This window comes from Arvicola amphibius, chromosome 4, assembly GCF_903992535.2.
Source record: "Arvicola amphibius chromosome 4, mArvAmp1.2, whole genome shotgun sequence".
NCBI classification, from domain to species: Eukaryota; Metazoa; Chordata; class Mammalia; order Rodentia; family Cricetidae; genus Arvicola; species Arvicola amphibius.
The window spans coordinates 128,177,193-128,196,892 of NC_052050.1; the positions used below are offsets into that span (position 1 = coordinate 128,177,193).

Genomic DNA, 19,700 nt, shown 5'->3' on the forward strand with positions numbered 1-19,700 from the left:
ATTTTATACTTGCATGAGATCCTGTACCATGTGCTGTGCAAACATACCAATACCGAAGAACTAAGTTAAAACAAAAAATAAAATCTATGTCTAAACCCAAAAACTCATTTTGAAGACCTTCCTTTAAAAAAAAAAAAGGCTGCTTGTGAAGCGGGGAGGGGGGGATATCTCACCCATACACTAAGAACTCAGGCAACTAAGGCATACTAAGAGTGGAAGAAATAGTCCCCCAATGAGTCCCATAACTGATTACCCAATACCAAATGGTAAGCCCCCAAATCATATATGTATAATTAACACTAAATGGTTTGAGCAGGTTGTATTATGTTTAGAGGTGTGTGTGTGTGTGTGTGTGTGTGTGTGTGTAACAATAACAACTAAAAAAGGGGAGGCACAAGCCATAATTTTGAGATGCAGAATACACAGGGGGTTGGAGGGAGGAAAGGGAAGGAAATGATATAGTTATATTTTAATTAAAACATAATTACACAAAGGTAATGTATTTTTAAAGCTATGATAAAAAGTAACATCACTTTGTGGATACACAAGTTCCCTTGTGAATAAAGGCAATTAAAATGGTAGAGGATGCTAGGGAAAAAATGAATAACAGCCACTAACTGTGAGAACAATAAAACAGCTTTCCTAGGGTGCCTGACTTGCGCAGAACTGCGTAAGAAAGTTTTCCCAGGTTCTCCAGAGGTTCTCCAGAGGCAACTGTGGCCATGGTGCGAGAGAGGCACAGACTGGGAAAAGGGAACTCAGAGGCGACTGTGGCCGCGGTGCGCGAGGGCACAGGTACCGGCTCAGGCTGAGAGCGGCGATGTGTGTTGTCCTCGTGGTACTAGCGGTGTGGGCGTGCAGAATGCCAGAAGTATGGAACCATGGCCGCTTCCAACAAGAGTTTTCAGAAACTCTTGTGAACCAGACAATGTATAGAAGCGTCAGATTTACTGCGGGGGACCCCTGAGAGGTCAGCAGATGAAGCTATGAAGGTGAGGACTAACTTACAACAGAGTTCCGGGATGTTAGAGAGGACAAGAGCATAGGCTGTCTGCCAAGGAAAGCTTTAAGCGCAGATCAGAGCCGTCTCAGGACAGAGGCTGTGTGTGCCACGTGTAGCAAGGAGAGGGGCTCCTCAAGTCCACTGGAGCGTACATCAAACACGTGCCTCTCATACTGGACACAGGGCTACACGACTGAATACTTTCCCTGTTGGCTCTGGGCCTTGCTTTGGTCCTCCCCTCCCCACCACACACCTTGCTAGGCCACCATTCCTTCCTTTCATAATGGGGTGTTTGCTCTGTGTCGCTGTATATTGGAAGCCTATAGTTTTTGTATTTTTTAGGAGCTAACAGCGAAAAGACTGCTTTGGGTCTCAGCAAAGACGTAGACTTTCGGTCAGGACGAACTGTGAAGGCTTGTGGGACTCTAGGCTGAACTAACTATATTTTATGCTATGGGGGTTATGTTATGGTTTGAATCTGGAGTGTTACTCCACTGGCTCATGCTTTGACTATGTGTTCTCTAGTCAGTCACTCTCTTAAGAGGGGTTGTGGAACCTTTCAAAGGTGGGGCCTAGTAGACAGATGTGGGTGATGGGGTAGGTGTTTCAAGGTGTATCTAGTCCCTGGTTTCTGGCTGGCTCTCAACTTCCTGTCTGTGGGAACACAGACATGAACAACTTCAGCCCCATGAACGGAGTACTCCACAATGCCTTCCCTGCTGAAACTGTGAAGCCATAATCATGTCAGGCCATTGCAGTGCAGAAGTAACTGAAACATCTTGCCCTCGAGTGACCAAAGACTCCAAGGAATATTGGCCAATCAAAACAAAACAAGGAAATCAACAAGGACAGGCAAGAGTAAGTCTGGACCCTAAGGGGAACAGGCTGAACAGGTGTCTTTTCTAGAAATAAATTCTGGGTCTCAAAGAAAGAGACCATCATTCCAACTGAAGTATCTGAAGGTAGATTTTACTCTTGACCAAGAGGTGGCACTCAGAAGAGTAGTGATCACACACACGTGCATGCGCACTCATGCATGCATGCCCCCAGACAGACAGGAAATGCACTTGGCGGGGGTGGGGGTGTGGTGTGGGGGGTGTGGGGACTTGTGTCCTTTCCCCATTGGCAGGAGTAAGACCTCATAGTCTCATTTGATTACCCAGGCTGTCTAAAGGCCATAAAATTCCTGGAATGCAGCAGGAGGCCCTTATTATAACAAAGGTTTATCAGTCGGGGGTGGCGTGGAGGGGATTAAAAATTTCCATGAAAGTTTTTAAAAGGTGGGAAGATAAAAAGTTTTATATTTAATAGAAAAGACTCATACTTAATATTTCTACTTCTTAGAGACCACATCTACAGAATACAGACTGGGGGAGCAACCGACGTATGTTGGGAAACAGAGTGATGCAGGCTGAACCCCAAACTCTCAGGGTGTGATCCAGCAGTCAGGGTTTCAACAACCTGTGAGGAGATCCTAGTCCTGCCCTACAGTGAAGCAGGATTCCGGGGACAAGTCCCAAGCAGGGGAGTGGAGCCGATCAGGGCAGCACTATAGAAAGAAACTGACCACAAGTAGTGTGAAGGAAGGGCTGTGGGGGCACCTAGAGAGAAAAGGATTTATGTGGGCTCAGTCTAGGGCAGTGGCCTGGGCAAGGGCAGGGATGCCAAGAGCAACATGCAATCTGTCATTTAACAGAAAAAAGGGAAGAATTAAGGCATGGAGGATCACAGTTCCGAGTCCAGGGGAAGTTTGAAAAGCAGATGGGATTTGGCTAGGTAGTGAGGACCACAAGCCTCATGACAGGACAACCCTCTCGGTCCACTTCCCAACTCTCCAAAGACTGCACTGTATAACTACACTTTAGCTAAATCATTGTTTAGTTAGGTTTAAGCTTCTGGTGCCAGCTTCAGGACTTGGGGAAAGATGGAAGCAAAACTATCAAACCAAACCTAAAGAAGTTCGTCGCACTCCTAACAAAGCCGTCTTTTCGACAACATAACCCAAGGACAAGGTGTTTATTATTAGCCTAATTATTAATTAAACTAATTAGCAAAGGCTTGAAAATGAAGCAGTAAGGAGATGCCAAGGAAGGAAGAGATACTAACTCTAAGGGGCAGGTAAGACTGGGCAAAAGGGCCCACTGTCCTTCAGTCGTAAGGGAAACTATGATTTGGAGGAGAGGGCAGTGAAATGTGGGAGAAACACTAGACAGTAAGTGCCATGCTTGGAAATTTGCTCCATGAACGATCACAGATTCCCCTAAAAGGATCATTATCTGGGATGAGTGGGAGTGTTCCTATCCTTCCTGAATACAAACGCCACATGGAAGGGCTGGACATTCATCACCTGAGTTATAAACCTACAGCAAGGAGGACTGCACCCTGCAGGCCGACAACTCGAGCCAGAGGGCTCAGATGTGCCACAAAACAGAGCCTTTAATTACTAGGTTACCCAAGTCCACAGATATATTTCTAGGAACAGCTGCTACTGACATGGAAAATGTCTTAAGTGCGGCCCTCGAACATAACCTGCAGAAAGGAGGAGGGGTGGGGAGTGGGCTGTGCTCAAGAAATAGCCTCATGTTGCAGAGCCTAATCAATCAAGACTGGAAAGCAGGGGAATTATGGGTCTGCTTCAATGTGGATATGGTTTTCCAAATTTAAAAACCAAAGAAGATGAATCCAAAGCCAAGGCCTTTGCTACCAGTATATTCTCCAGCATCTACAGGGTCCCTTTAGGATCAGTTTTTCTATACACCGGATTAGTAAATATGGTCGAGGTTGAATTAGGCTAAATTAGAAAGTAAAAACTCGAATTCCCCTTGAGGACTGGGGAAAGGGAGGGACAGGAAAACACGGACTGTCTATGTCTTAGGTGGTTCTGGAGAACCACCAGTATTTGACAGGTGGCAACCCACGGTGGTGAGCTATTCTGGCCTACCTTCATATTTAAAGTATAGCAAATTATGTCCCTGAGGATTTCTCAGAGGGGTCCAACTTTACACTGAAGTCTCACTCATGTCTATCTATAAAATGCGTATCTACAGGAACATAAATAAAAAAGCAACCCAGGAAGATAGGGGACCCAGCAGGAAGGAAGAAAAAGAGAAGAAAAGGAAGTGAGGAGGCAAGTACCTTCTCAGGAGACAACAGCAAATTTTAATGCTCAACCCATCCTAAGGAGAAAGGCAGCAAACAGAAGCACAGTCCTGGCGACTGCTCCCTGCACTACACCTGACTTTTGCCATTTGGTTGACATGCCGCTTCCCTGCTCAGCCCAACAACACACACTTCTTTTCAGAAACTATTTTTCAGCGACATTAGATCTTGTCTCCGAAAGGCCAGCCTGTGGGTGGCACCCCATAATCCAGTGACCTCTGAACGGCAATGGACAAAGTATTCAAACAACACCCCTAAACTGTCTCAGAAGGTGAAGGGCAGAGGCTACAGGGCAAGGGTCATGCTTACTATTTAACTATGGATCATTACTCCCAGGGGCAAAGATACTGTTGCGCTGGATTTCCCAGAGTTGAGGGGGAATATGTGGGGCCTGTCAAGGTCAGCCACTGCCCAGTAGGGACAAGTTTGCTGACTTGGTCCCTCCTCAATTCCCTGTTTACAAGGCAGTGAAGTAGAGCTCCAAACCCAGCTAGCCTGGTGAAGAGTTCTGCAAGCAGGCTCCTCCAGACTTGCCCATGTAGCCTTCCCTTCATGCTTGACAAGACAGGGTCTAAACAAACACTGCCCTCTAACCCTGAAAGCCCCTGGCACTTTCTGAAACTAGTTAATTCTCTACTTGCTAATTTCCTGTGCTGTCTACTATCCCAACCAGAGGATTCGTTTAGGAGAAACTGGGGAGGGGCATAGCGAAAATAAATTATCACTAGGAGAAAACTCAGCACACACCGCTCTGGCTAAAGGAGAAGACTGTCTATGAAGTTTCTACCTAGCCCTGTAGACCACACAAGGTACCAGGCTTCACCTCTGCTGGTAAAGGGACTGCATCTCCAAGTCCTACCCTATGTGACTCCGCCTCTCAGATGTTGGTGCGCAGTAGGAGTATTTTGCAGGAAGCACCGAGTGGTGACCAAATTGTCCCTCCCATTTGGCACTTGTTGGCCTTATTTGGGAGTGCATGTTAAAACTTAAGAAAATATCATAGAAATCATTTCTGTCACTTCAGTGTACATACATCTCTTGTCTAATGTGGTCTATAGCAATTAGCATCATTTATCTGAAATCATGTGTGTTTCCAGAACTGATTTATCATATTCCTATGCAATTTGGCCTTTGCTTCCTTGGGTATGGAGAACTCAGCAACATACCAATATGCAGACACACTGCATATTCTATAAGTTGTTATTTGGGTTTATTTATTTATTTTTATGTAGATGAGTGCATCTACAGATGACTATGAGCCACCATGTGGGTGCTGGAAACTGAACCCCAGTTCTCTGAAAGAACAAGTACTCTTCACCACAGGCCACCTCTCCAGACCCAGCATGTAGCTTTTTCAGACCAACAATCAACTTCTTTCTTTCCTTAGCTTCCCAAGACACCTGCTTAATCCTTCTGCACCCTGGTGTTGGTGTGAAGACCAGAAGTTCTGCCCCTAGCTCCCAGTAATCCCTGCCTTGATCCACAGTGCCCCCAGCCCACTGCCAATGTTCATTACCAGCCCGACACTCCCTCTTCCCACGCAATTCAAAGGCCCAGGCACCTGCTGCATTGCTCCAAAGTCAGCAGACTCCTCATAGGAACACCTTATATTCAGGTTCCAAGAGGATGAGCATAGTAAGGAAACTATATCCAGAAAGGCTTGATAGCTTATCAGAAAGCCTGTTAAGTTTCGAGAAAGGTGTTAACGTCACCTAAAGGCAAACTTGCAGCAGTCTCTCGGAAGAGAAGCACCCTGAAAATGCTTCCCTTCCCTCTTATCCCTACTGTCCTGTGAGGACTGCCAGCTAAAAACACGCTCAGATGCTGAAACAGCTTTCAGGAAAACGTGTTCAGGAACTCTCCGTGTGGGTGGAAGCAGAATTGTGAGGGCAAACATTGGCGCCTCTTTATCTGACCACCTTGCACAATCATTTTTTTTTTTTTTTTTTTTTTTTTGCAATCAAGACCAGGAGAGACTAGACCACAGTAAACAGTGACCAGGACCCCGCAGTGGCAAATAATTATGTCGATGAACGTGGCTCCCTGAAACAGGATTCACGTGAAGATGACAGATAGACAGAGTCTCCTCGTACCCGGAGGTTCTTCTGAAGCATCATGGGTACTTCCTGTCCTACACGTGTCTACTAACTGCTCTCTGTTCTGCATCTACAGATGACTGCAGAGCAGCACTTTTTATGCCATGTTTCTAAGTAGCTGCAGGAATAACCACATGCTGCCGTGGTCCCTGACAGCGCTCTATACTCAGCTGCTACTTCCCCTTCAGTTAGAAAGCTTTAGTCCTCATCTTACAACCAAGTGGCTTGGGCGTTTCCGCAGACCCTCAGGCTTGTGACAGAGACAGCCATGGTCACCGCTGTCCAAGCCCGTTCCACGACAGCTTCCACTCAGGTTTGCTGCTAGATGTCCACCTCCTACAGGATTTGATGCTGCCCACTTAACCAGAGCTCCCTGGCGCAGCGCCGGTCACAGGCTTTCAAGTCCAAAAGGGCATGGCCATTCTTTGGAATCTCACCATCGTTACCTTTACAGGCCTGTACTTGTTTTATTGCCACAAGTCTGGTGTGAGTAAGTCTTCATAAAAACGTATCTCTTGTGCTGAAGAAATTGCTCATGCCAGTTTGCGAGTGGGCCTTTGCACATATACATGGGTAAAGTTGGAAAACGTGGGAGAGCGCTCCTACCAACTACGTGGAAAAATCTCTCTGTAACACGTTCCACAGACATGTCTAAATATGCACGGACCAGGACATCTGACTCTTGTAATGTGCACATGAGCTCTTTAAGAATGGCAGGGCAGGAGATGGTAGTGCACACCTTCAATCCCAGCACCCAGGAGGCAGAGGCAGGTAGATCTTATACTTTGAGGCCAGCCTGGTCTACAGAATGAGTTCCAGGGCAGCCAGGTGTTACACAGAGAGACCCTGTCTCAAACAAACAAACAAACAAACAAACAAAAACAAATAACACTTGACCTCTGCCACAGAAAGGCCTTGAGCAGTGCATCTCCCAGCCAGAGGCTTCCCAAGGACAGATGTCTGTCTTGCCCCAGTACTGGGTACCTCCTGTAGCAGAAGTTCAAGTGCTTGCTGAATGGATGCAAGTCTGGCAACTGGATTCAGTGAATGGAGGAAGGCTCAGGCAAATCTATACCCTCTGCATTCGACTTTCTGGAACATATGATTAACACGCTAAGAAGAGTCACTAGTCACATATAGTCCAATATATGAATGTGTGAGTTTCAACCCTTCACGTATGAGGGTCACCACCTAGCATGCATCCCAAATATCGTATCATTTACTGTGAAGTGAAGTCATCTAACTTGGAAACCAGATGAGTTAGTTATACCCAAGGAACTGGTTCTGCATTTTAGAAGCTATGAATCCTAACTTGGACCCACACCTATTAACATGATTAGATAATCTGCTATAGTCTGTGGTTTACTCACCAGAAGCAAATTCTACCCTAAATTCTGACAGTCTAAAGATTGTTTTAGAAAGGCTAAGGACTTATAGGCATAAATTTTTATTTGTTCCCATTTATTCATTTCAATAACTGGATAAAACATGAGTTTCCACTGACGTTCTTTATGACCTAGTGGTAGCCGCACGCCTTTCTAAACTAACTTGACACATAAGCCTCTCGGTGCTAACTTCACGCTTCTCTTTTCTCTCTGCTGCCTCCTTCAGGAATTCCCATGGATCTCATCTGCACTATGCAGCAGGTTATGTCCCAAATCCTTTGAGCCTCATAGGTGGGCACACACCCTCAGCAGTATCAGATTCCTCTCCAGTCACATCTGTGTCCAGCCTAGGAGGATAGATTCAGGTTGGGACAGAAAAAGCTGTTTCTATGCCTTCCTAGGCTCTCCTGCAGACTCAACCACCTGATTCTTTTTTTTTTTTGGTTTTTCGAGACAGGGTTTCTCTGCAGCTTTAGAGCCTGTCCTGGAGCTAGCTTTTGTAGACCAGGCTGGTCTCGAACTCACAGAGATCCGCCAGCCTCTGCCTCCCGAGTGCTGGGATTAAAGGCGTGCGCCACCACCGCCCGGCTCAACCACCTGATTCTTAATGGTTTCTGATTCTGTATACACATAATTTAGCCACCCTTTCTTATCTTTCTCTAATGGTTTGTTTTGTTTTGACAGGCTCTTGCTACGTAGCCCAATCTGCCCTCAACTGCCCTCAAACTTGCGACTCTCCTGTCTCAGTGCTGAAATTCAGAAAGGCCTCCTCCTGAGCCCCAAGCTTCCCTCAGTGTCACAAGTACCTGTGAGACATTTCAGAGTCTATCTTGGCATCCTGGCTCTCCTCACCTCCCCCCTCCCTACACTTCTGTAGATCATGGGCTTCTCTCTCCACAGCTATTCATTCTACTATTCCAGCTAAGCTCTCTCTCTCTCTCTGTCTCTCTGTCTGTCTGTCTTCCTCTCTTTTACCCTCTTCGTTCCCCCTTTTGCCCTCTCTTAGCCTCTGTCTCTCACTCCTCGCTCCCCCTCTTCTCTCATTGCCAGGCATGCATCTACATTCAATCCGCTACTTTCCCTTTCTGCTCTGAACTCTACCAGACGTCTCTGGAAGTTCTCTCCTTCATACCTACAGTAAAACACCTTCCTTTGACCCATACCTGAGTCTACACACTTCTCAGCCTCCACATGTCTTGATGCTTCCCCTGGGCCTGGCCGCTGACCAATCAAGAAAGACTTCCAGTCACTGTCACCGCTGTGAGCAGCATCTTCACTAAGGGAACATGAGGAGTTCAAGCATGGCAAGCAAGGGCAGGTGAAAATAAGCAATCTGGTATATCAAGTATGGAGGGAATTTAAAACAAAACAAACAACCCACCCTCACAAAACCTGTTCTCACATCTGTTCAAAGTTGTGGGGCAGCAGAAGCGTTGATCTGCAACAAGTGGGTGTTCCTCCTAGCCCCAAGGGAGAGGTTGGCCTTTAGGTAACCAAGGCTCACAGGTGGGCTGCAGCTCTTGAAATACAGCCCAATTAAACCTTCCTCAAAGTTTCAAGATCCTGATCCCAAGCCTTTCCTGACGGGTCCACAGAGATATAGTCACATCCTTCCTACCACCCTGAGTGGTTACAGGAAACTTGAAGATGGAACTTACACCCAATCCTGGCTTGGTACTATACAAACCAGAGCCTGGAAACCGCTGGGGTGTGTGAGGAGGAGAAGCATCCAGACCAAAGTGTGGATTTCTCACTGTAACATCCAAGTACATTTTAGAGAAAGGGAAGTGATGGAAACTGGATGAGTTGGGAGGAGCAGGGTAAGGAGCGAACGGCAGGTGACCAGCAAGTGGTACCCGTTTGCTTTCAAAGCAGGAAAACACAACAGCCCCAAAACTGTTGCCAGGTGTTAGTAACACTGTAAGAAATCAGTGCTATTTGTCTGTCTTGCCAACAGAGGCCCATAGAAAACTGCTCCCTCTAATGTGTCCATAACTTCTGAGTTACCAGACTCCAACTACGTTTAAACTTCAAACTTTATCTTTCAATTTTTAAAAAGCAAAGAAAATTCATTATTTCTAAAATTATTGAATTCTGAAACTCAGATCTAAATCTATTTCTTATAAACAAAGAGAAAAATCAGAACTCCTATATACTGAGTAGTAAAATCATAATTTTAGTGTTGTGCTTATCTGTGATCTTAAGCTGTTCTTCATGGAACATGCATAATTATTTTACTAAGGAACAACCACTGCATGCTAAGATGGAACTTTAAAAAGCACACAGTGAGGGCTAAAGAGACAGCTCAGGGGTTAAGAGCACTTTCTGTTCTTCCAGAGGACCCAGGTTCAGTTCCCACACCCACATGGCAGCTCACAACCATGTACAGCCCCAGATATGACATCATTTTTTGGCCTCTTGAGAGCAACTGCATGCTATATGGTATGTGTATATACATGCAGATACACACTCATACATGTAATAAAAATATAAATAAATCTCTTAAAAAAAAACACATTGTAGGTGTCCTCACAATGTCTCCTCTAGTAAGAACTGGGAATTCCCAAGAGTTCCGGTTGAATTATTGGTGTCTAAACTCTGTACTCGCCACCTGCCCTTTTGCTAGTGACAACAATGGTACCAGGTGCCATGCAGAAGAGAAGGAATGCCACAAAGTCACACCCACTCAAGGGAAAGTTGAGTCCTCACTAGAGTGTGGTAAGCTGGGTGGAACACCATCACTTCCCCGTGAAAATGAAGCAGAGAGCCCAGCTTTCTCAGAAGACAGCCCTTGCCTGTACCCATCACAAATTACCGACACATTTGGTACATTTTAAGAATTTCGTATCAGCGATGCCCAGAACTTGTTTAAAATAAAACCCCATTAGTATCACAAAGCTATTAATCTAGCTAGGGCTCTCTGCAGAGAGGCACATTGGTCTGCCACAGCGACCGATGTGGGGAGAAGCTGGGGTACCGTTCACCTCTCCAACTAGAAGCAGCGAACATCTGTGTTTCCCAAGCTCTTTCTGTGCTGAAAGTAACAAATACTGAAAGCTAATCCTGACCAGAGCGGAGGAGCGAGCACTGCAGTGAGGGTGTGAAGAGGAGAAGAGCCCTGAGGACTGCAATCAATCACACGTGTTTCTGTGAACTTCGGGAAGAGATCAAGGAAAGGAAGAGGAGACAGGAGCGCCAAGGAAGGATGTTCATGGAAGGATCTAGAGGCTTCCTACACCATCCCACCTATATTCCTAATCACACATGCTGGCTGTCATGTGTATGGCTTCTTCACGACAATACGGTACTCAGAGAGCGGGCACGGATGCCTCCTGAGGGCTGGTTCCTCGTGCCTGTGCTCAACAACAGCTGCTCTTCTGCTGTTAAGTGCCAATTTAGCCTTACCCTGCATGAAACCACGGAGTCCCTTTCAACGGGGTGAGAATGAGTTCTACAGATCAGATGTGCCCCAAATAAAACTCTCGGGACCATCTGGTGACTCTTCCCTGCTGAACCAGGTTCCGCGTTCTCTTTTTCTCCTGGTAGACTTTTCTATTCTGACACGGAACCTGCACGGGGAAGCTCAGTGTGATTTCTGGAACTATCTTGCGTGTAACGCTGGAGAGACAACTAACCTACTGTACGTTACCTGTTCCCGTGCCCTGCCCTGTAATTTACTTGGCTTCTGCATGTGTTAGCTACCAACAACTTCTCTTTAGAAACTGTCCTCAAAGACACATCAATGAGGTTAAACTCATCAGAGAACATGAAGCGAAAGCCCACAAGGCAGGCTGGGCTCACCCCGCACTTACCGCTACTTCCACAGATTGCATGGAGAGGTCACAGGGTGGCTTCAGAGCCTTAGGTCTCGTGGCGTACCAGAAAGTGGTGAGCGCAGCGAAAGCTCCAAAGCCCATGAGTGTGTTGGTTGGAAGCGTACGCACATACTGCCGGATGTCAATCAGCTCTGGCATCCGAAAATACCGGAACAATTCATGGACTTCCATGGTTCTGTGCTGGTGATTCCTTAGGCAGAATTCTGTTAGGAGAGAAAGGTGCCAGGTTCACTCCAGGGGGCAGAACACTTCTCCAGAATGCCCACAGGCCAATCATTACTGGCACGGCTTGCCGCTCAATCAAGGCATTACATCCACAGTCTAATGGTCCCACGGTCAAATTTCATTTTCCTGGTAACACTTTAGCCATTTATTTTTGTTCCATTTCTCCATTATATTGTATGTAAGAAAAGTTTTCAATAACTCCATTAAAAATGCTCAAAGAACTCCAGGCAGTGGTGGCACACACCTTTAATCCCAGCATTTGGGAGGCAGAGGCAGGCAGATAGCTGTGAGTTCAAGGCCAGCCTGGGCTACAAACAAGAGCTAGTTCCAGGACAGGCTCCAAAGCTACACAGAAACCTTGTCTCAAACAACAACAACAAGAACAACAACAACAAAAAAAAAAAAACACAAAAAAGCTCAAAGAATTCTTGCCATAAAATGCTCAAGTGACTCAAAAAAGAAGGAAATGACATCTTTTGTTCCCTTCCACCTAATCAATAATACCCTCATGGTCAACGCTAACAGGGATAATATGAGAGAAGAGGTGTGAAGAAGCCTAAACCACCTAAGGGTCAGGAGGTGCTGCTTCTGCCAAGAGATTCCAAAACAAGTTTCCCAACTGGTAAAACAGACCAGCCTAAATTTCAACATGCCTCTCAGCTTCCCTGCAGAAGTAGTCATAAATGTCAGGAGATCCATAATTGGCTGTTCTAGTTAGATCACTTTCTTTTACGGTCCCCAAGATATTATACCCAAGATGAATAAATTAATCAGTACACATAAACTTTAAAGCAAACACCAGAAGTCTGGAGAGGAGTTATGGAATTGTATTTGAGAGAAAGGAAAAAGGCACTGAGGACTACACTCTGGAACCAAGGCCTGCCTTGGTGCGTTCCTGGCTGTGTGAATAGCTTCTTTTGCCTTGCTGAACCCTGGTGTGCATCTCTGTAGATGGAGATGAAAACAGCACCCCTTCCAGTGAGCTTCCAGTCCTACTACAGGATTCCCAGCAGCCAAGGATGGTGCCACACGCAAGAAACTGCTCAAGAAATGTTAGATGCTATCCTTTTCTCTACCAAAGCTCTCTGAGCTCAGAATACACTGCTACTGTGGTAATAAAAATGCTTACCTACATTTCACAGAGCCAGAATAAGAAGCCAAGATACACAGAACATCAATATATACCAAAGCCCCGAATTGCAGATTATAAGCAATTTATATAGAGATGAGTCTAAAATAATTAAGTGTGCACTAGAGAGCAGGAACAGCTCTAATTTAAAAGCTTATAAATGAATGATTGCCCCCAAGGCTGGCACAGGGCAAAGGAAGAAATAGGAAAGGAGCCGGGAGACTGCACTAACCTCCACAGCAATGCAACAAGTGTTCACTCTGCCACCAAAGTCAAACAGCATGCATTCCTTTGAAAGCTAGGGCACAAGACTGAAAACATTTTTTTGAAATCTAGAGATCACCTTTTGAAATCAAATCTACACTATCATAACTATTTTCCCCTACAGAGCAACAGAGTATCAGAGCTGCTTTTCTGAACCAAGGATATGACAGGACCCAGCATAATAATACGTTTGCTCAGCTTGTTCAGGCTTGTGCTATCACAGCTCGGGGCACGCACACACACACACACACACACACACACACACACACAGACGCGCGCGCGCACACGCACCTACACACAGATCTCAAGGTTAACATGATAGCAGAGAAAGAACAGATAGGCAAGAGTCTTCAGGTTTTCATTCTGGAAGGAAAGCAGCCGTGCCTACTCACCATCTGTGCCATGGACAGCTGACTGCTAGGTGACACACCACAGCGGAATCAGAAAAGGGCAGTGGGGATGGGGGTGGGGTGGGGGCCAGGGCAGCTCGGCGGCTGCTTACCAGGCCTGCCAAGGTCTTTCAGGGCATTAGTCACACGCCAAGTCCAGCCCTGCTGCCCACTGGGCTAAAGGTAACTAGCAGACACAATCCATACTTGACTTCTCGGGGAACAGAGGGTGGAGGATGGGCCAATGAGGAGCTAGGAGTAAGTCACCCCACTGCTCCACCCATGGGCAGGGACCAGCATCAGTGAGCGTTGCTGCCAGGGGCAGTTCTTCAAACAGACACTGTTTTCATTTTGCTCAGCTTCCCAATAAAAAAAGACAATGGATACTTTTTTTTTCAACGACTGAAATGAAGGATAAGATACAGGGTGGTGTGTCTAACCACCATGAGACAGCTCAGAGAGAAATATACCAAAATACACTCGGGGAATATTTGTTCTCAACGTATACACAGGAGCTGAGCTTGTCCTGTCCTGCATATCTGAGTGCCCAGGCGGTTCCACTGTGCTAGGACCTGGGAAGATAGTACAAAGGACCAAGTCAGCCTTTCAATGGGTTAACCATCTAATGTGGAACAGAATGAAATGAGCAAAGTCCACTGGGCATCGAGAAGGGCCCTTCTGAGAAATAGTGCCTACGCTGAGGCTTCAGGATAAGCGGATTCAATCAGGCCCAGGTCCTATTGGCACCGGTCACTGAGACTGCACACACAGTATTATAGCTTGGCATACATACCATCTTTCTGATCTAACATGCAAATCTGCCTCGCCTCCAATCATTCTATTCCACTTGTCTTCATTGCCCTTCACCATTCGGAGTCCGAAGAGGCATTATCCACCCCTTGCCCTCTTCTCTCCTCGATGTCTGGGGAGTAATTTTCATAACATCTAGATTGTGTGGATTTATAGGAGTTGAATATAGCAGAATTACATCCTTGAGTGAGACTACCGATGCATCTCTAAACAAACAGAGTCACACACAGGGGACTAACTCATCTATTTTAAACAGTGGCAGCCAAGATATAGAGTGCATCGTGCAAAGAAAGTTTAATAAGGCTGGGAAGAAAAATGTTTTAAAAATCTTCTGAGACTCATATATTAATAGCATGTATGCAAGAACATGGTATTCGGTGCTGATCTGTAATGCTAAGCATTTAAATCCACCCAAATTCACCGGTAGCATTATAAACCTTTCTCCTTTAGTTCAATGCTGTTAAGGAAAAGGTAGTCAGACATTTTAAACGTGGAGGTGGGCTTACAGTCAAACGAAATGAGACATTGTAAATGGCCATTCTATGACGATAGATACCATATTTAAGATTCAGTCCTCGATAGGTTTTGAACACTTCCTAGTAAATGGTTAGAACTAAAAGACACATTGTGTTCTTAAGTCAATGGCATTTTGTTGGGAATTCTCTAGGATTTGTTTTCAAAAGCAAATTTCCATATCAGCATCTAGCAGAGCCTTTAGCTCGGGCGCATACATCACACGGCTATCTGCTAATAACATGATTCAGTTGGCTTAAAGTCTTAGGAAGACACATGTCTCAGTTGTAGAACACACAGACTTGCTGACGGCCAGCTGCTCCTTCGGCTGCAGACGCTCATGTGTACCTCTCCTTCCCTGCTTACAGAAAGCATGTGCGCTGCTGCTGATGGCTCAGTAGTTAAGAGCACTCACTGCTCTCCTAGAGGACCTAAGTTCAGTCCCCAGAACCCACACTGGGCAGCTCACTACCACCTCTATCTCCAGGCCCAGGGGACTTCACCTGGTTCTGGCCTGTGGACCCCACATACATGTAGCATACAGAAATACAGTAGATGACAAACCGAGATATTCCAAAAAGGGTTTGTTCAGCTGGCTTGTCTGAAAGGCCGCCAGCGCTGGGGTCAAGCAGCAGTGACAGGACACTACTAGTCGAGGAGAGGCTGACAAACTCAGCAAATGACAAGAATGGAGGATGCCTAGGTACATGTGGGCAGAGAAGGCAACACAGGGGAACGATGAAAACTGGGTAGCACAACTGTCGAAACCCAGAGACGCCGGCACCCTCTGCCCAAGCTGTGAACAGAATCACCATTTAGCTGTACTTAGAGCTGCAGGGACTTTGTTATCCTCTGCATCTCACCAGAACATCACAATAGTAAAATGTCCCTGAGGAAAACCAGAGCCAGAAATAGAAAAAGGCTTTTCTGGGGTGTCTGTCAGAACGAGACACTAACCTGACTCTAAACCCAAGTCATATGAATGGCTCTTCCTCTTGGCTGCCCCGACCTGCTCTCTGAGAACACATACATGGTTAGCTGCACACAGACTTCCAGGCCCCTTCAGCTGCTCTAAGTTAGGAACTATGAGAACAGGACAGAAGGGTCCTTCTAGCTTGGTGTTAGGAGAACCCCAAATCTGAAGTCCATGTGAACTCCCTGTGTCTTACATAAATGCTACCTACCACTGATCCTGTCTCCCTGGCCTCTGCATGTGGGTTCCGTGCCCACTGTACACAAAGGTGACTCTTGTGTTTGCATTATAAAAAAAAAAAAAGTAGTTCAGAGCCAGAGGTGACCCACAAGGGCATCATTCCCTTTAGGGACACCGAGGGTGAATACACACACACACACACACACACACACACACACACACACACACACACACGTGCGCAAGCTCCTGTAATTCTGCAAAGTAAAATTCTTTTACTTACAGTAGCATTTTATTCTCTCCAAGTGATCTAAAGCCTTGTGTTTCTCTCCTTCCGACGTTCCTCGAGCTTCCGCCAATACGAGTAACAGCAGTTTGATGGAATGCTCTACTAGGAATGCAGACCTCAAACAAACCCACACAAATTGCACACTTGCCTGACAGCAGCAGCGAACTGAAAAGTCCTGACATCTTTCCTTAATGCAGCAAGCCAAGCTGGCACGATGCTGCCATTCCCTGCCCCACCTCCTTCCCCTGACACAAGAAGCTATTTACAGGGCTGAAAGTGCTCCCTTTGTCCTGTACTAGCTGGGCAGAGCCCAGGCCCCAGGAGGAACAAGAAAGTGGCAGGGAGGCCATTTGCTGCTCTTTCAGTCTGCCACTCCAGAGTCACTGGAGTCGTGCTCCTTAACCCGGCCTGGCACACCACCTAAAGCTAGATTTGTTTAAGCCATAGCCTAGGAACCATTGCCCTGAGAGACAAGAAGAGTCCCCAGTAAAGAGGCGGCAGGGGCTGCTGGCCAAATGCCATACCATAGGAATCTCCGACATGCTCAGTTCTTTTGGCCCATTTCATTAACCCAGAGAACTACTTGGGTGACCCTGGGATCCTCTGCACAAAGATAACAGGGGATCCACAGAACATCCATCATTGTCACACACCACGTTAGGGCTTTTCCTCTCAACCAAGTATAATGCAACTTAGACCAATGGGGTTTTTATTTTCATTTAAACGACTGATCCCGTGGATTATCAAGTTAATTTCCAGGAAGGGTTTAAAAGGAGAAACAAAACAGAGATGTCTTGCTTTTTAAAACTTGATTTATGAAATACTGGAGTCAAGTTGAGTATTTCTATGCTCAGGCTTCTTGCCCATCCCACCCAAAGTTCTTAGAGGAAGAACTGAACACACAAAACATTTAAAAGCAAATACAATGAGGTACTTATTTTATCCAGTATGAGTAAAGGCCATACAATCACATATGCAATACCCCCAATAAAATCTCCCAAATATAGTACGTTAACTTGAAAAGATAAAATTTTAGAGATGCGGATGGGACTAATCAAACATCTGCTCATAATAATCTCCATATTCATTAAACTCACATATATAAATAAGCCAAGTGACAAACTAAATTACTTTGGAAATACTACTTAGGCTTGCTTGTCTGTCTATCTATCTATCTATCTATCTATCTATCTATCTATCTATCTATCTATCATAGAGGATCTTGCTATATAGCCAGGCTGGCCTCAATCCTCCTGTATCAGCCTCCCTAGCAGAGTTCTGGAACTTCAGAACTATACCATCATGCCCAGCTCTGAGGCATCTTTTCAGATCACCTTTTTGGGTTCCACAGTTTTCTGTGAAGTATCTTCATATTCTTCTCTTGAATTTAACTTACTTTAATTGAATGATTTTGAAATCATGTATGCATTTATCACTAAACACAATCCCTCCCCCCAGGTTACAGGAATACATTTGATTATGGATCCATATTTATAACCTTGATTGCGTTTTAAAGTGATGTTCAAAGCCTCTTACAACAATAGTTAACATTTCTCTTTGGAAGGTCAAACACCAAAAAGGAATTAGCTAGCTTGTGTTATTTTTCTATGCATTACAAATAGCCCATCCGTTATTTGACAAGATCTCAAGACCGGCATCAGGAGCAGGTGTTTGCTCTACCTGACAGTGCTCAAATGGCTGGTTGTTCACCTCACACGAGAACACAGATGGGCTTCTCACATGAAGACTGAGGAAGGGACTAGAGGGAACCCTGCCCTTGGAATCAAGTATAGAATCACTTCTTACTTAGAGAAATCATTAGACAAACTGAGAAAAACTCAGACCTGCTCTTGAGACTTGGAACACAAACACAAGAGGGTCAAACAAGGCGGCTGCACAAGAGACAGTGGGCCTGAAGGAGAGCTGCATGGCCCTCAAAAGGGTGGGGGGGACAGAGACAAGACAATGAGAAGCAACTCCCTACTGAGGTCTAACACTACTGACAGATGAATCTGGAACAAACGGACAGAGTTACAGTGGATAGGAGAGGGGAAGGAAGGTATTTGGGGACATCAGTTGAGTCATGATTTTTAAAGATTTATTATTTTTATTTTATGTATATGAGTGCTCTGCCTGCCTGTCTGCATGTAGGTATGTGTGCTATGTGCATCCCTTGGAGCCATCATGTGGAAGCTGGGAACTAACCTGGGGGCCTCTGGAAGAGCAGTCAGTGTGTGCTCTGAACCACTGAGCCATCTCTCCATGCCTGAGCTCCACCTCTCTAAGAGTCAAGTGCCCGCTGAGCACTTACAGTGAGTGTATCGAGCCCCAGACTATGCAGTTACACACAGGGCTAAATGTGATCTTCATCATGGCCTTTCTTTACTGCATGAGGTGGTTATTGCCAAAAATCCAAAGGACAGGACATCCCCTGCTCCTGCTCCACTCAGGAGAAGATGCGTAGTCAAAACCCAGGCTGAAGTCAAAGGTCCTGGACTTCTGAAAGGTCAGAGCTGTGACCCAGGCAAAGGCACTAGAAGCCAGGCAGGGGAGGGAGGCCATAATGCTAATGACAAAAGGCCTCCATACACAACACTTTAAAAGCCAGTGTCTGAACCCAAATGCCAATCTCAGATGAAGGAATAATCAGGCTGTGGTGTACATAGGTATCTATACAACAGATGAGCATTCAGCCTTGTAAAGAAAATCGGGAAAACACCACAACAGAGGGGATATGAACGAGTGTAGCAAACACCCGGCTAAGTGAAACAGGCCAAAGGGAAGGACGAACGTGATCTGATCTATGTGAGGTATGCGGGATCGGTGAATTGCAGACAGAAAGTAGAACAGAGGTCACGGAGGGGGTGGTGGTGGTGGTGGCTGGGGGCAGGCAGGGGAGGGAGATGGCCACAGCTGCAGGGGTTTTGTCTGGGGCGACGGAAAGTGTGGGGCTGACAGTGGTGACGCTTGCACAACTCACTCAGTGCCACTGGGCAATTGCTCACTTCTAAACAGCTCAAAGGCTAACTCTGACCAAAGGTAAACTCTAAATGATTTATAAAAAAACAGAGATTTGGTAAATAACTGGCGATAAAGGATAAGGCATTGGAGAGCTGAGTTCTGGGGCCTGGGAGGATGAAAGGTGAACCAGCGACAACCGCAGAGTCTGAGACTGGGAGGTGGTCCCCGAAGCCTTCCTCCACAGACAGACGGACGGGATCAAAGGTTTGGGAGTGGCCGCCCTTCCCTCTAGCCCAGCACCAACACAGGAGCAGGTGCCACAGTGTACTGCTGCCTCAGTTTCTCCTCTGAGCACATGTCCCTGCCCTTTTTGCCCACCCTCCCAGCCTTTCCTAAAGAAAATCTCCCCTCCAGCCTGGGCCTGCTCTGCACCTCCCTTCCACACTGGCTCCCTTCCCGAGGGAGGCCTGTTTTCTGATGTCCAAATCCTA

The 19,700-nt window shown here is 46.1% G+C and overlaps 1 protein-coding gene across 5 annotated transcripts in view; it reads right to left on the minus strand.

The window, feature by feature from the left end:
* Window positions 1-19,700, minus strand: part of Acsl1 (acyl-CoA synthetase long chain family member 1) — a 69,672-nt gene that overhangs the window by 35,733 nt on the left and 14,239 nt on the right. For 3 of the 5 annotated variants that reach the window (XM_038326364.2, XM_038326359.2, XM_038326361.2), the window contains exon 2: window positions 11,456-11,682. In XM_038326364.2, coding sequence (XP_038182292.1) covers window positions 11,456-11,650 — 195 coding nt within the window. In that variant the 5' untranslated portion in view covers window positions 11,651-11,682. Of the gene's footprint in view, window positions 1-11,455; window positions 11,683-13,388; window positions 13,411-13,489; window positions 13,641-19,700 lie in introns of those variants that run through there. The other 2 variants (XM_038326360.2, XM_038326362.2) reach the window with 2 other exon arrangements.